Source organism: Artibeus jamaicensis, unplaced genomic scaffold, assembly GCF_021234435.1.
Source record: "Artibeus jamaicensis isolate MK-2021 breed Jamaican fruit bat unplaced genomic scaffold, CSHL_Jam_final contig_525, whole genome shotgun sequence".
Classification (NCBI taxonomy): Eukaryota; Metazoa; Chordata; class Mammalia; order Chiroptera; family Phyllostomidae; genus Artibeus; species Artibeus jamaicensis.
The window spans coordinates 1,565-18,238 of NW_026521874.1; the positions used below are offsets into that span (position 1 = coordinate 1,565).

Below are 16,674 nucleotides of genomic sequence, written 5' to 3' on the forward strand. Positions count from 1 at the left end.
TTCAAATGGTCCAAACGAGATCTTTATATCTATATATTTCAGCTTTTTTCTAATTTTGCTATTTTTTAAAAAACATTTTACTTAGAAAGAGGGGAAGGGAGGGAAAGAGGGAAACATCAATGTGTGGTTGACTTCCGCACGCCCCCAACTGGGGAGCTGGCCCGCAACCCAGGCACGTGCCCAGACTGGGAGTCAAACCAGCGACCCCTTGGTTCGCAGGCCTGTGCTCAACCACCGAGCCACACCAGCCAGGGTGAATTTTGTTAAATTTTTAAGTAAATATTTTTAAATCAATTTATTCGTTTTTAGAGAGTGAAAAGGAGAAACGTAAAGAAACATCAATGAGTTTGCCTCTTGGCCAGCAACCCAGTCACGTGCCCCAACTGGGAACTGAACCCGTGACTCCTACCCTGCAGCCTGGAACCCCACCCATGAGCCACAGCAGCTAATGCTAAATAGATACTGAGAGACGGCTGGTGTGGGAAACAGCGGATGTGGGAGTGTCTGTGGCGGAAGTACCCACTGTCACTTGTTCAGACATGAGCTTTGCCGATGAGGGAGGGATGCGATGGTTTGCAGGTCCCCAGGGTGCAGTGAAGGTGGAGGACGCAGCCGAGGGTCCTACAGCTGTGGTGGCCCATCTCGGTGGGTATCAGAGGAGAGGCCTCCACTCCAGGAGTCCCCAGGGTCTCGTCACCCACCCCTCGTTCATGACGTCCGGTGGGCAACGGCCCACAGCCTGCTGTTCCTGTCTCCCCCACTACCCCATGAGCAGAGGGCACGGATGTGTCTTTGTCCCCTCTGTATCACAGAAGCTACCTGGAGGTGACAGTCCTGAGTGTCAGTCACCTGTGCAAAAGGGGGTGACGTGTGCCAGGAGACACATCACACTCGGCCCTTGCCGCCCTGCGTACCTTTGTACGGCCACCTCCACCGCTGCTTATGGGACAGGGACAGCAGGGACCACGTGCTGGCCCTGAACAGGCTGTGACATGGGGGTCATGCACTCCGGTGGGAAATGTTGGCCAGGGACTGACAGCCAGAGTGACAAGACAGTGTGCAGAATGCAGTTAAGTAAATAACAATGAGGCAATCAGAACATTAAACTTTAATTTAATTAAATAGAACATCTGTTTTGCAAACATAATGAATTACAACCTGAGGGTGAAATGCACGCACCCACCTTGCTGGACCGCCACACGGCCCCCAGACCCTGAAGCGTCAGGGTGCTGCCCGAGCCCCACCCACCCAGCGAACCGGGTGGGAGTCTGCACTGCCACCACCTGCTCAGGAGCCAGAGCCTGCGATCCAGCGCAGCTCTGAACGCACCCACCTTTGATCTCACGAACATCTCTCCAATGCTTCCTCCAACACCGGAAACTGCCAACCCAACTACCCAACCGAGGCATCAGCCAAGGAGCTCACAGTGCTTCTCAGCAGAACCCCCCACCCCGGGAACTTGAGGAACATCTTTTTTCGTCAGGACAAAGCTCTGTAACTTGCGTTGAGTGGCTGCACGTCCGCACCTGCTGCCCCGGGGCACTGGCTTCGGAGGGCAGCTCAGCCCAGGCTGCCTCCCGACAGCTCAAGGAGCATCCTGGCCCCCCAGAAGGCATCGCTGGAGGCCGGGCTGTCGGGCCACTGCACCTGCAAAGCCGACACGGCGTTACCCACTCAGGGGCCCTCTGCTGGCTCCCCCGCCACCCTGGGCCCGGACACCCCTGCCCCACAGCACCCGCCTCCAGGTCGCCTTCCACAGACATCTGGCCTCAAGGCCTCAGGCCAGTGTCCATCGTCGGCCGCCTGATTCAGGAGTTAGGAAGAGGCCTGGGTCACCTCCTGAAAGCCTCACCTGGCTGGGGGGCGGGGGCTCGCTCAGCTCCACAGCGGGCACAGGGCCAGGGAAGGCGGGCGAGGCGGGTGCCAGCTCCGGGAGGCTGGAGAAGGGACAAGTCAGAACGGGCCTTCACCCCGTGAGGAATGTGCCCTGCAGGTCTCTGTGCACCAGGAGCCCTTCCAAGTGCCTGACGCTCAGAAGCAGTTTCCTCCCTTGGGGCCCTCACGTAGGCAGGGAGCTGCCCGGGGCCTGGGGAGGTCAGAGTGTCTCAGAGCAGGCCCACAGAGAAGGAACGTGAGGGAAGAGGAGGTCACGTACAAGGGACGGGACTATGGTGTGAAGGAGACAAGAGAACCTTGGGACCAAAACAAAGGGAGAGCAGGGACAGCAGGGAAGGTGTCAGGTGCAGCTCCCAGGGACAGCTGTCCGGCAGGCAGTTCCTCACAAAGGCGATCACACACGTAACCTGTGAGACAGGCACTTCACTCCTAGGTGTGTGCTGACAGCGGACACGACACAGGCAGACGTGCTCAGGACACGTGTCCGGGGACGGTTACTGCTGCCCCAGACCCGAGGCTCCCAAATGTCCTCCAGGTGATGGAGCAACAAACCCCGACCCACCCGCACCCAGGGGGGCTGCTGCTTCATAAGGACCCACGCCTGAGACCTGGGGGACTGCCCTTCTCTCCTGTTCCCCTGTAATTCTGCCATCACCAGACATCTGGCCTACTGCCGTCAGATGAGGGGGACCCCAACCCTGAGGACCTGGCCCTGGGGCACCCCCAGACCCCCCTCCAGCAGAGGCCCTGTCACACTCTGTCGCTCCCACTGGCTGCCCATGGGCCTCCCAAGCCCCTTGAAAACTACAACCTGGACATAAAATCAAAATCTCTATCCTGCTCAGAAACTCTGACAGCCTGCATTTGGGACAAAGAAGATGCCAGAGAGAGGGTTCTGGGGCCCAGGGCAATCTCAGGGAAGAGGCCTGAGGACTGTCCCCAAGACAGACGTCCACATCTACTCTCAGGTCTCCAAGTGTTCTCGTGTCTGAGGTAAAACTACCCTCTTCTTTCTCGTAGACGCAGGCTGGGGGTCCGTTGCAGTTCCCAGAAACCTGTGAACGACGGTGTCACGGGCATCGCAGAAGGTCTGCAGACTCACCTCTGGGGAAGGATGAATTCCGGAGCCTGCAGGGGCTGCCGAGTCACCAGGAAGCCGCCCGCCTGTCCGTCTGCCGGGCCAGTGCTGCTGCCCGGACCTTCCTCCAGGTACGTCCTCTGGGGGTCTCTGCTGGGTGTGTCAGCGAACCCTGCACAGGAGAACAGTCCGCAGCCCAATGCGGGGGGAAGCACAGCCAGGTCTACAGGACAGGAGCGTCCAGCCCGCTGGCCCCAGGCCGCAGCCTCCCTCCCAGAACAAGGACTAGACACACCTGTGTCCCTCAGGCTTCCAGAGAACAAAACAAAGGCAAATCCTGCTTGGTCATTCCAGACCTCATGCTGTTCCCACTCAAAAGGCTCGGCACCCGGGACTTCTGCCAAGATGGAGGTGTAGGTGGAAACATTGTGCCTTCTCACACAACCAAGTTTAAAAACAACAAAGATTTAGCAACAAAAACGCAGCCAAACCACAGAAAATTGAATTATACGGAAGTCTGACAACAACGAACCTTTCAGCCAGACTGGTAAGAGGGGCAGAGCCAGCAGCAGAGCAGGTTTGGGCAGGAAAGATCCACCGGACCGACTGGGGCGTGTGACCCAGGTGAGCCAGCAGCCGTGGGCGGATCCCAGGTGTGAAGTAGTGGGTGGACCCACTGAGGGCTGACCGCGGTCACACATTCACGCGCAGACAAACTGGTGCAGGAGTGAGCGGTGAGACAGACCGGGCAGGCCCCAGTGGCAGTGGTGGGAAGCAGCAGAGGGGACCACCATTGTCCCTTTCTGACCCCGCCCCCACATACAGCGTCACAAACCAGCAACCTGGGTGGCTCTGCCCTGGTGAACACCTAAGGCTCCGCTCCTCATATGTAACAGGCACCAACAGATCAAAACATGGCTCATGAACAACTCAAAGCCCCAGAGCCAATAAATCTAAGCGATGAAGAAATAGCCAAACTCTCAGATGCACAGTTCAAAACACCGGTGATCAGGATGCTCACAGAACTGGTTGATTTCAGTCACAAATTAGAGGAACATATGAAGGCTAAAACTAATTGAAATGAAGGGAAATGCACAGGAAACCAATAGTGATGGAAAGGAAACTGGGACTCAAATCGAAGGAGTGGACCAGAATGAGGAAAAAAAATGACCAAACAGAAAAGGATGAAGAAACAAGAATTCAAAAAAATGAGGAGAGACTTAGGAACCTCCAGGACATCTTTAAATGTCCCAACATCCGAATTATAGGGGTACCAGAAGGGGAAGAGGAACAGCCACGAGTGGAAAACTTATTTGAACAAATAATAAAGGAGAATTTCCCCAATCTGGCAAAGGAAATAGACTTCCAGGAAATCCAGGAAGCTCAGAGAGTCCCAAAGAAGTTGGACCCAAGAAGGAACACACCAAGGCACATCATCATTACATTAGCCAAGATTAAAATGAAGGAGAGAATTCTAGAAGCAGCAAGAGCTAAGGGGACAGTCACCTACAAAGGAGTTCCCATCAGACTGTCAGCTGATTTCTCAAAAGAGACCTTACAGGCAAGAAGGGGCTGGAAAGAAGTATTCCAAGTCATGAAATCCAAAAACCTACAACCAAGATTGCTCTATCCAGGAGAGCTTTCATTTAGAATGGAAGGACAGATAAAGTGCTTCTCAGATGAGATCAAATTCAAGGAGTTCATCATCACCAAGCCCTTATTATATGAAATGTTAAAGGGACTTACCTAAGAAAAAGAAGATAAAAAAGATGAACAGTGAAAGGACAGCAAACTCACAGTTATTAAGAACCACACCTAAAACAAAAGCAAACTAAGAGGACAGCTAGATCAGGAGCAGAACCATAGAAATGGAGGGTTAGCAACAGGGGAGTGGGAGAAGGAGAAGGGGGGAGAAGGTACAGAGAATAAGTAGCATAGACGGCATGTAGAAAATAGATAGAGGGAGGGCAAGAATAGTATGGGAAATATAGAATCTAAAGAACTTGAGAAATGTGGTCATAAACTAAAGGGGGGAATGGTGGGGGAGGGGGTGTGCAGGGTGGAGGGAAATGAAGAGGGGAAATAGAACAACTGTAATGGTATAATCAATAAAATATATTTAAAAAAAAAAGCCTCGGCACCCAAATCTGCCACAGCCCCACTGCCACCCGAGGACCGGACACAGGCCTGCCCTTCGAGGTCATTTTCGCCTGGTACCGCAGGGTTCACCAAGATTTCATGGAGCTGCAGGACGCCATGACCATGCCTTTTTCCACTGAAACTCTCACAGAATATCTCAGTCTTGAAGACTGCCCCTACAGATCGGACTCTACAGACGTTTGGGAGTGCAAGTGAGCTGGGAAGGAAGGTCCCTTCCTGCCCTGAGTCAGCCAGGGGGCCAGGCCAGACCGAGCGGCCCTCACTACAGGCGAGCAGCCCAGCTCACCCCGCCCAGACCTCCTCTGACCAGAGGACGCTCCCTGACCATCTGCTCTTTGCTGTTTCCTGCAGAACTTTCAAAGGCTCTGAGGTACAGGACATACAGTTAAGTGCAAATTTGAACATTTTGGGTTCAAACATAATAGATCAATGGGATGTATCCTCTTCCTCCCAGAGAAGTACAAAAGCCACAATCTCAGAACAAACGGAGGGCTGTGGAGGGGCCATGGCAGGTGGTGACGTCCAGTTCTCCACATGGCACCTCATCTGAAAGGAACCCGGAACACTGGTCAGGGAGGGAGGGGCCCAGTGGGGAGACTGCAGTGATGTCCTGGGGCTCAGGGGTCCACAGGGAATTTCACAAGCTCCCAGCCAACGCTGCCCATCACAGGTGCTGGACACAAGACTAGAGACCAGCTGCCCCGATCCTGCAGGAGGCAGGTCAGCAACTGTCCCCACTCCGCCACTAACCAGGCACACGTGAGTCTCTGGTGGCAGAAACAAACAGAGAGCAAGGAATGAAAGGCCCGTCTGATCCAACTGAAAAGCTGCCTCCAGGAGAACAATCTACAAAAACATCATGACCTAGGAAGAAAGGAAAATTCAGAGATAAGGGAAGAGAATTTGGAATTCTCTCTTTTTTTTTAAATTTTATTTAGTTATTTTTCAAGTACAGTTTTTTTGGAATTCTCTTAAACTATCTATCAAGATGAAATACTGGAAGAGAGAGTTTAAGAAACATCCTCAAAAGCATATACAGTAACAAGGAAAAGAAGATACAAGAAAACAGCATTTTAAGACAGCATTTAAGACACCAATCTTAAAACAGCATTTTAAGCATTTTAAGACTGGTCCAGGATTCCAACATCCAAATAACATTTGTGCTCAAAACACAGAATTGAGACCATGAAGGGAAGAAATTACCGAATAAACTATCAAATAATATTACCGATAAATGCCCAGAACTTAAAGAAGATTTTGTTTTCTTATTTTAAATTCAAACACTTAACAGCAGCAAAGTGAATTAAAAAGACCCAGGACCATCACAATGAAATTTCAGAACGTCAAGAAATAAAAAAAAAAAAACACCTTTTTCAGTTTTATCCATTCACGGTGGATGGAATAAACAAAAAGTAACAAATGAACTAAGAAAACCCCCCAAACTCATAGATGGGACCACAGAATGGTGTTACCAAGGGAGCTGGGCGGGGGTGGGGAAACGGGGGGGAAGGGATCAAACTGGACGGTAACAGAAGCTTGAGCACACAGTTGAGTGTACAGGTGTCACAGTACCATGAAGTGCACCTGCAAATTATATACTACTAACGGTATCGCCTCAATACATTTAACCTTTAAAAAACCTCCAATACAGGAATCTCGGGCGGTCTGCAAAGAAGTGAACATCAGAGTAACATGTGACTAGATTCTGCGGCGACACAATACTTGATGCCTTCGGGTTTCTAGCGGAAAAGGCACGTTAAACTCAGAATTCTTTCCCTGCCAAACCATCAGTCAAATGTGAGAGGAGATGAAAGACAACTGAGAACACTGATCGGAAAACTTACCTTGCACGCACCTCACTGCGCGGTTAATCGAAGACACTCTCCAGCACGACAAAGGTGTGAAGAAAGAGAGAAGGCACCACTGGGAGGGGCGCAGGGAGAAGGCGGCTCCCAGCAGCCAGGCTTCAGAGGGGACATTTGAATTGTGGGAAAAGCCGGCAATGGAAGGGTAAGAGAATGGCAACTGAAACCCCCAGGACACCATGTATATAAGCATGGAGGGCTCGGAAATGTGGGTGGTGGGCTGAATTCACAGTGTCTTCCTTACAAGGAAGGATGTCACGAGATGCTACCGTACTGGTGGGCAAAACACATATACACATGCAAATACATATTCTGAAGGTACTTACAGCTACAGTGATAATCAGGAAGAAACTAAGATCATGGTATTTTAATGGTGGGGTGAGAGTGGGGAGAAGTAGGGTCGGAGAAGCTCCGCCCTCCGTCCAGCAGATGCTGACAAGCAGTCAGGTGCGTCTGGGGGGGGGCCGGGGCTGGCAGCCAGCTCATTTCATTTTTGCTCTTCCCTCTCTGCCTTATTTTGTTTCCTGTGCCTATGTTTTAAAGACTTTATTATTTTTTTTAGAGAGCAGAGAAGGCAGGGAGAGAGAGGGGGAGAGAAACATCAGTGTGTGGCTGCCTCTCACATGCCCCCTACTGGCAACCTGGCTGGCAACCCAGGCATGTGCCCTGAACTGGGAATCGAACCAGCAACCCCTTGGTTTGCAGGCCGGCACTCAGTCTATGGAGCCATACCAGCCAGGGCTCATGTGTATATTTCACTTTGACTATTAACTAAATGAGAAACATTACCTGGAATATTGTGGCAAGAGCCTGTTTCAGGCCCTGGCTGGCGTGGCTCAGTGGACTGAGCACCAGCCTGCGAACCAAAGGATCGCCGTTCGATTCCCGGTCAGGGCATATGCCTGGGTGCGGGCCAGTTCCCCACAGCAACACATGGGAGACAGCCACACATTGATATTTCTCTCCCTCTCTCCTTCCCTTCCCCTCTAAAGATAAATAAAATTTTTTTTAAAAAGAGCCCGTTTCAGGTACATTGGTTCTGGGTCTAACGAAACGCAGGATTCCAGCGGGAAGTCCTGGCCCTTCCCTCCAAGACCCCAGTAGTTCCGGCGTGTGGGGCAGAAACTCACGGTCCGTCTGGAGCAGACTCACCTGTGGGACTGGGCCCAGCAAGAGTGGCGATGGACACAGAAGCGATGGACGCCATGGGAGCATCCGTGGGGTGCGTCGCGAAGTCCAGTCTGGGACTGTAGACCAGCTGTCCAGTCTGAAAGGACGCGTCCCTGGAGGACGCCAGTGCAAGGGACATCAGCCATGACCGGGGGGCAGCTGAAGAGGGCTCCAGCACGTCACTGCAGGCAGCCAGCGCGCCGAGGCCAGGGTCAGGGCAGACGGGGATCAGAGTGGCAGGATCGTGGCCGGGCCCCTCCTGGTACATCTCAGCACCCTGCAGAGACCTGGGAAACACCAGCGACACTGTTCCTGGGCGGGCAGAGGCTCGCTCAGGCCGAGCTGGCACTGAGGGCACGGGGCCCGCCACCCCTCATCCTGCCGCCTTCCCTGTCCTCCTCGGGGCTGCCAGCGTTCCGGAGACACTCAAAAAAACATGACTGTTGGAAACTTAAGATGCACTAGCAGTTCATTTACACAGACCTTCCAGGAAGCGTTCTTCCACAATACCGAAAGCTGGAGACTGTTAGCAGGGGCCCACCAGCTGGCTGAATACGTGATGGCTGATGTTAAGGGGACCCTGGGCAGCAGCCGATACAGCACAAAGAATTCACGTCCCACAGACACTCACAGTGACTCGGATGGCACTCATGGGCGTTTGTCCACAGCCCCACCCAGCACAGCCCACCTGGCAGGTCCTACAGCCCCGATTCACAGGTGAGGAGAGTAGGGCACAGAAGTCACAGGAACCTGCCTCAACAGTGCTGTTGGTCTGCACACTGGGCGCCAGGCCCAGCTACTGTCACTGGTACACAGTAGGACTTCAAGCAGTGTTGTCTGTTACCGACTCAATGAAACACAAGCCACACAAAATACCAGAAATAAGCAAACCATGACAGCGGGGTCTGCCTTTAGGTGACACATTTGCATATTTTCCTTCCTACGCCTGTTTTCCCCAATCTCCACAATCTACGTGACCGCAGGCTGGGCCACAGGCTCCTGTGAAGAACTGCAGGGCCCCTGACCTGGGTTCCTTGCCAGTGGCTCCCTGACCCCTGGGCTCACAGCTGTCACTGACCTGGTCCCAGTGTTGGCCCCACATTCCCATGCCCACCGCAGGCCTGGTTTCCTACTGAGGACAGGGAAACTGAACAGGGAGACGGTCCCCAGCCTGTGGGGATGGCAGTACCTGGGAATCAGTGGTTGTGGCATTGTCTCATCTCCAGAAAAGTCGGAGGCCAGGGCCAGAGGCTCCCACTGACCGTGGGTGGCTGCCAGGGACCGAACACGCCCGTTTCCCTCACCTGTCAAAAGCCAATCAGATGGGATGGGAGGTTGGATGAAGTGCAAGTTCCAGCCTCCTTCCTGGCAGGTTACGAGTAGCCCCAGATGGCTGGAAAAGGGTGTAACCTATGAGTCATCCCAATATTCCCTGTCCCCCGATTCATCGCTGGTCCTAATGACAATCCATGATTAAGGCACCCTACAACCTGGAGCTTGGCTCACTTCCCAAACGGACTTGACTTCTGGCCCTGACCACAGAGGCCTCTAAACACAAATCGGCGACAGCTCCACCTGACCCTCAGCCTCAACGTTCTCGCTCCTTAAGGGTTAAGTCCCCACCGTGCAGATCAGGGACCCTGCCCATGCCTGGCCCTGACAGCAGGTGCAGTGACCTGACGTCAGCCCCAACCATCAGGGCCCTCGGGCTACTCACATGACCATCGAGGCCGGTACACACAACGGAAGCAGGGGCGGGGCTGGCGTGAGGGCTGCACTGGGTCCTCGGCCGTGTCCCCCGCGGGCTCCGTGCGCTGCAGACCGGCAGTGCGCTGCAGGCGGGCAGTGCGCGGTAGACCGGCTCTCTGGCGCCGTCGGTAATTGGCGAACCAGTTGTAGACCTGCTCTACAGTCAGGCTGGTCTCCGCGGCCAGGGTGTCCTGCCGGAAACGAGCCTCAAGCCCTGCTTCCACCCACGGTGCGGTGTCCAGAGGGGCGACCTCGCTGGCACAGTGTGGCGGGGGGGGGTGTCGGGGGTCGGGGGGAGAGCCGCGGCCCCCCGACGGCCACCCAAATCAAGCACCGCCCAGTGGAAAGGACGACGACCTCTGAACCTGCGCCCTTTGCTTCCTCAGTAGCAGGCATAAATTTCAGCGGTCAAAAAATGCGGGCAATCACTGGAGAGCCCTTCCAATTGGACAGCGGACAAGCGGAGGGCGGGACGGGGAAAAATCACGGAGAGCTCTGCCGATTGGACGCTGAGAAAAGTGGAAGAGCTCCGACTACTGGACCGAAAGACGGAGCGCACAGCCCAAGCCCTGCTAATTGGACAGGAGGAATGGTGGGTGGAGCAAACATCAGGAGAACCCTCTTGATTGGGTAAGCTCCAGAAGTGGGCAGGGCGACCACTTCGAAGACCTTCACGATTTAATGGGGGAAATTATACAGAGGGGCCTGGCCGATCCGACGAAGCAGCAAAGCGGGGGAGGAGCAGGACCCCGTTTCTGAGCAGCCGGGAAACTCCCTCCCGCCCCGTCGCGCCGTTTCGTCGCGAGCTCCCTGCCTCGTGGCTCCACCATCAGCAAGTACCAGCCTCCACCGGCATCTGCCCCGCCAACACTGGAAGCTCCAAGAAGGCAGAGACTCAACACCCTCACCCAGTACTTCATATCTGGCCACCGCGGGTGCTGAGAGAGCATCTGCTGGAGCCATAGGCGACCTCGCTGACCATGGAGGGTGAGAAAACTAAACCCTCCATGTGTGCAGGCTGGGCTGTCAGGGGCTGCCAGACAATGAGCTATGGTCCCCAGGCCAGTTCAAGGAGAACCAGAGACCACCAGGGCCCTGGCAAGATGGGCCACTGGGGAGGCCTGGGGGTGGGTCACCAAAGGACAGGGTGTCATCTAACTGCGGAGATTAACTAAGGGGAGGGTTGCCTGACCTGTTATTGGCTCTTACCCGCTCAGCCTTGCTGGGGTTGCTGCCCACTCCAGAGGCGAAGTCATGCAACTTCTGGCGAATCTCTCTAGGGAAGTTCCTGCTCTTCAAGCCCTCAGGGCAGAGGGAGGGGGGCGGTGGGTTCCTAGGTGAGGACAGTGAAGAGGTGGTTACAGACATCCCTGTTCCTGGATACACTTCAAGTGCTGCAGATCACTGGGCACCCCTGCACTTCCTCTCATCTCATCGGCCACTCCTTGCCTCTCACTGCTGCTAAGTCCCAGGGGCCCACCCTTAAGGAGGAAGGGGCTCCCCTGGCCGACACTCTGCTCTACACATTTACAGAGGTCTCACCACTCAGTGAGATGCCAATGCTGATCAATGCCGATAAACTGTCGAAGCTGGATGATGCTTCACTGTTGTGTAAACTTGAATTTTCGCCGAAGAAAATAACGACACAGAAACAAATATACCAAGTATATTTGTATATACCAAACAAATATACCAAGACAGTACCTGTCTATACCAAGACTTGATATCCAAACACCAACTGAACAAATCCCCATGATGTCAAAAAACACATCCTTCCCGTTATTCCCAGAGCTGAAGAGGAGCTGGACCAGCAGCCCTCCAAATCTTCCCCAGCCCCGACCCTGTGCGTCTCGATGAGAAACCACCCTATTCCAGCCACTCGAGCCAAGAGCATTGTAGCCGGGCTTTATTTTTTCTTCTCCTCCTCCAGTACATCCAAGCCATCAGCAAATCCTCCAAAATCTACCATCACACAACCCTTTCTTCAGCCACTCCCAGAAAAATCCAAGAACCTCCTGCCTCTGCTCCCGCACTGACCATCTGCTGGAACTCCAATGTCACCCCCTCCTCATGACCCTGAGATCCACTTGCTCAGATCTGCCCTCCAAGGATTGGACCGGCCTGCACTGCAGCCCCTTCCAACAGCAAAAAATAATGTGTCCCTGTCCTCGTCTGAAGGCCTTCTGTCTAGCATTCCTCGCCCGGAGTTGTGGAGTGTACCTGGTTTCCTTTGTACTGTCCGGCGCCCACACCCAAGGTCAGCTCTGGGAGAGCAAAGCCCAGTCTCTATCCTCAGCACCTCCAGTAACACCCAGCAATTAGGGGTCCCTCACAAACACTCTCTGCTGGTCCCCTATCCTTTACTTTGCTGAACCACACTCGGGCAGACCCTCAGCATCAATATGTGGGGACGCGGCTACATCCCTGTGGTCCCCAAGACTCACATCTCACTGTTTGGTGGGAAGCATGAAAAAAAATCCTCTCTGGTACAAAAGGGATCCATCTCTTCTGGTGACCAGGCCCCATGGCTCAGGAGTCCCGGCACTTGGGCTGTCAGGAGCACAGTAGCCCTGCAGCCCAGCAGGGAACAACCAAGGTCACGATTAAAGGCTCCATGGTCTCAATGTCTGAGCTGGAATCCTGGCTTTGCCTCTGTCCACTTTGTAACCTAGGCAAGTCACTAACTTTCCTGTGCCTTGGTTTTCTCATCCACGAATGGTGACAACAGTAGCAATAACTAACAGTTGTAATGTTTCCTTAGTGCTGACAAAGGTTATGGTGGTTAATTACTACATACTACGTCTCCTTAATAACTACTGTGCCAGGCAACCTTCTAAGTACTACCCACAGCACTCTCTCTAAAGGTCCTGCTGCTCTGAGGGCCACTGCTAAGACTGAACCACCTGCAGAGTCTTACCTGAGTCACGTGTGCTGGGCCACTCCCACAAGACGGAGGGTAGTGAGGCCTCATTCCCTGCCCCAGGGCCCTCACTGGGGGCAGTGGCTCTTGCTGCAGCTGGAACTCTCTGCCTGGGTCCTGGGAACTGCTCCCTCCCTCCCACTGGCAAACACAGGAATGCACCCCCACGGCCAACAGAGCAGACAGAGGGTGCGGCTGTCACACACGTGGGTTGATAATGAGTCTGTTACCTTTTGACCAGGTGCTTCATCTGACTTTTCCTGCCCTTATCATCCTGCCTGTTTCACCTAAGTCCTCCTGTGGTTTGGGATGGCACATCGCTCAGGAGGCCCAGGGAATAAGCATAAGCAAGGGCCACTGGCGTACCTTTTCCTGCAGCGGAACTTCTGCACAGGAGTCAGTGTGGCCACGCCCAGCCTCTTCATGACCAGATGGTAGTGAATGTCATTCCAAAGCTTCACCAGCTCCTGGCTGCCTCCTGGCACGTGGCACCCCTGCCGAGAAGAACCTGCTGAGACGTGGCCACCCTCACCTACCTGGAGCCTTGCCATCCAACCTGCCCTGACCCTTGGGAAGAGCTGCTCACTGATGGGCCAAGTAGCAAGGGCGTGACCATAGGACCAGTGCCCTGACTGCCACCAGGCGTAGTGCTGTGTCCCTGGTAGCCCAACTGGCCACCCATTCACATTAGCACCTCAACCCTCCCACAAAGCACTAAGGGGAGCACAGCTCTCAGCCACTCCTCACAGGTGAGGAGCATGAGGCCAAGGGCAGGCAGATGACTGGCTGGTGGCCGCACGAGAGGCAGAGCTGTGGTAGCACCACACTGTCAGAGTTGAGGTTCTGAAGCCTGACACACACCTTATTGTTTTTTTCAAATATTCTTGTCTTTTAAAGATTTTATTTACTTATTTTTAGAAAGCAGGGAAGGGAGGGAGAGAGAAACGTCAATGTGTGGTTGCCTCTCCCGCGCCCCCTACTGGGGACCTGGCTCACAACCCAACCATGTGCCCTGACTGGGAATCAAACCGGCCACGCTTTGCTCCGCAGGCCCGCACTCAATCCACTGAACCACACCAGCCAGGGCTTGACCCACAACTTATGTGACAGACTTTTTCTCCCTCCAGCAGGTGGCTCCTGGGTCCTCACAGAGTGCACTTTGAGCGAAGTGGGAGGAAGGAGTCCTAGTCTGTTCACATAACCAGACTCTGAAGGTGGCCAAGGACATCTGACAGTGGCCTCCCCAGACATCTTGGTCAGGGTGTGTCTTGCGCCTTTAATTCCAGTGTTGTCAGGACCACCTCGGTGAGGGAGGTGCTGAGAACCAGACACCAAGCCCCTCCTGTGTATGTCCCAGATGTTACGCTGGGTGCCACTGACCCTGTGGTTCAAGGGGCAGCCCCTCCCTCACGGGCCCACAGCACAGCGGGCGGGGGCTGAAGAAGCAGACTGACAAGGGGTTCCAACCCGGCCCGAGGAAAAGCCTCCGCGGGTGCAATGTGGGGCAGCACTGGGAGATAAAGCAGGTGTTACCTTGACAGGGTGACATTTATTTTTCTTTTTATAGTTGCTGTCGTTGCTTTTAGAGAGGAAGGGAGAGCATTATCAATTTGAGAGAGAAGCATTGATCAGTTACATCCCGTACACACCCCGATGGGGGATCGCACCCGCCTGGACCAGGCATCAAACCCACAACCTAGGCATGTGCCCGACTGCAAATCAAACCCGCAGCCTTTCTGTTACAAGACGACACTCCAACCAACTGAGCCACACCGGCCAGGGCTAGATGGGGTGACGTTTCAAACAGAAACTAGAAAGGTGGGGAGGCACCAGCCTCTGGCAGACGGTAAGGCATGCGCGTAGGTCCTGGAACAAAGAAATATCTTGGGAATTCTAGAGGCCAGAATGGCCACTGTGGAGGAACCGGGACAAAGTGTGGAGACTCACCGGAGAGCAGGCAGGCTCAGATCCCAGGCCCTGGGACCACCACCCTGGTGCACACAAGGGCCCACCTGCAGTTCTACACATTTTCTCGCTGCTGCATGGAGGCAATTTGAGGGGCCAGAGGACACCCGTTGGCTGGGAAGGAGTAGAAGTACAAAAAACTGGGAAAAACTGAGTATCTTTCAACTCAGAATAAATTATACATGGACTGTAATATGGGGTGAACCAGGGAAAGACAGGCCTTCAGATCCCTCACTGAAGCCCTCTGAGCTATTTGTGTTTTGGAATTCAGAATTGCTCAGATTCTGGACAGTGACACAGGCACATACTATATAATGTCTACCCATAAAGTCTGGCGCGGGCAGCATCCTACAATCAAACACATCAATATTTCAAAAAAAAAAGCCTCAAAACCAAACCAAAACAAAAAAACCACGTCAATATTTAGACGTGCACCTCTGCAAAATGCACCTCTGTCCTATTAGGTGGATAAAGAAAAACCATAGCCCCAACTGGTGTGGCTCAGTTGGCTGGGCGTTGTTCTGCAAAGCAAAAGGTCGACAGTTCCATTTCCGGTCAGGGCACACGCCCAGACTGTGGGTTGGGTCCCTGGTCGGCGGCTGCATGTGACAGGCAACCAGTCAATATCTCTCTCTTTCTCCCTCCCTTACCCTCTCTCTAAATGTAAATAAATAACATCTTTTTGTAAAAAAGACCATAAATTCCTTCACATCAATGCAGGTTAGTTTTCGAGGCCACATGACTTGATGTTCCCAGTACGACTGGATGAATGACAAAGATATTTTTGGTTTCAGAGTTCTAGCTGCATACCTCCGCCTACGGGACTGAGATCCTGGGTCCGTCTGACTGGGGGGCTCATCGACTGGTATGACGGTCTCCAAGCCAGGACCACCACTCAGTAAAGATTTGATAAATGGAATTTTTTCTCAGATCGCCAAACTATTTAGAACTTAGTAAAGTGAGAGTGGACCACAGCACCTCTCCCTGGGCTCTTGCTGACTTCTGGGCATTCCGCCTCGCTCAGGACAGTAGTGGCTGCTGCCCATGTCTGCACTGCCCGCCGTCCAGACCAGTCCTACCTCCAACAGCCGGCAGGCAGCCTGGTGCTGCTCCTGCTGGACCAGCACTCGGGCGCACACTAGGGCCACATCCTCGTTGTCAAGGAGGTACAGGCGGAGCTCGCTGTCCAACACAGCTGTGACCAAGGGCTGCACCTGGGCAAGGTCGTCCTGAAGGTCCCGGCACAACCTGCCAGCAAGGGTCACCAGCTCCTCCGGGGGTGGGCTGGTGCCCCCACTCCTCCTCAGCATCTTCAAGAAACTCTGCATCCTGTGTTGGGTTGTACCCCGCTATAAACAAGGTGACAGTTATGACAATGGCCAGCACTGATGACAAGTTGATTGTGCATCAACCCTCGACCAACTCTGAGGGGCCCCCCTCCTGCCACAGAACCTTGGAAGGTGCCACTAATGAGAGGTTGCCTGAGAAAAGGCCGAAGGGAGCAGATGCCCGTGGCATTTCCTCCCAGTCCCCCAGTTGTGCGTCCCTCCCGGGCAAGAAGCCGTCACTCACTCCTCCGCACCTTCCCTCTATCCCCTGGGTGGCCCGCACACAGGCCCCACCCTGGTCCTCTGACCACCCTATTTCCACCTGTCCTTATGCACACAGTGACGATGTTTTGTTTCACTGCCCCTCTGGACTCAGTGGGGCAGGGACCATGGTGGGGCTGTGTCCAATTTCCTCAGCATCTGCCAGACGGATGCCGAGGCCTCTACCAGCCTTTAGCAGTGCCCTGGGCCAGGCGCTGGGCAGAGGCCATTTACATTCCTTCAAAGAGGAGCCATGGGGCCTGCAGGTGCAGAACAAATGCC

The 16,674-nt window shown here is 54.0% G+C and overlaps 1 protein-coding gene across 1 annotated transcript; it reads right to left on the reverse strand.

The window, feature by feature from the left end:
- Positions 1 to 1,560: 1,560 nt before the first annotated feature.
- Positions 1,561 to 16,131, reverse strand: ANHX (anomalous homeobox). The gene is given in 9 exon segments (XM_037161025.2): positions 1,561 to 1,647; positions 1,853 to 1,937; positions 2,999 to 3,146; positions 8,152 to 8,456; positions 9,359 to 9,440; positions 9,863 to 10,109; positions 11,128 to 11,251; positions 13,205 to 13,332; positions 15,883 to 16,131. Coding segments are annotated over 9 exon segments (1,455 nt in total).
- Between the last annotated feature and the right edge of the window lie 543 nt (positions 16,132 to 16,674).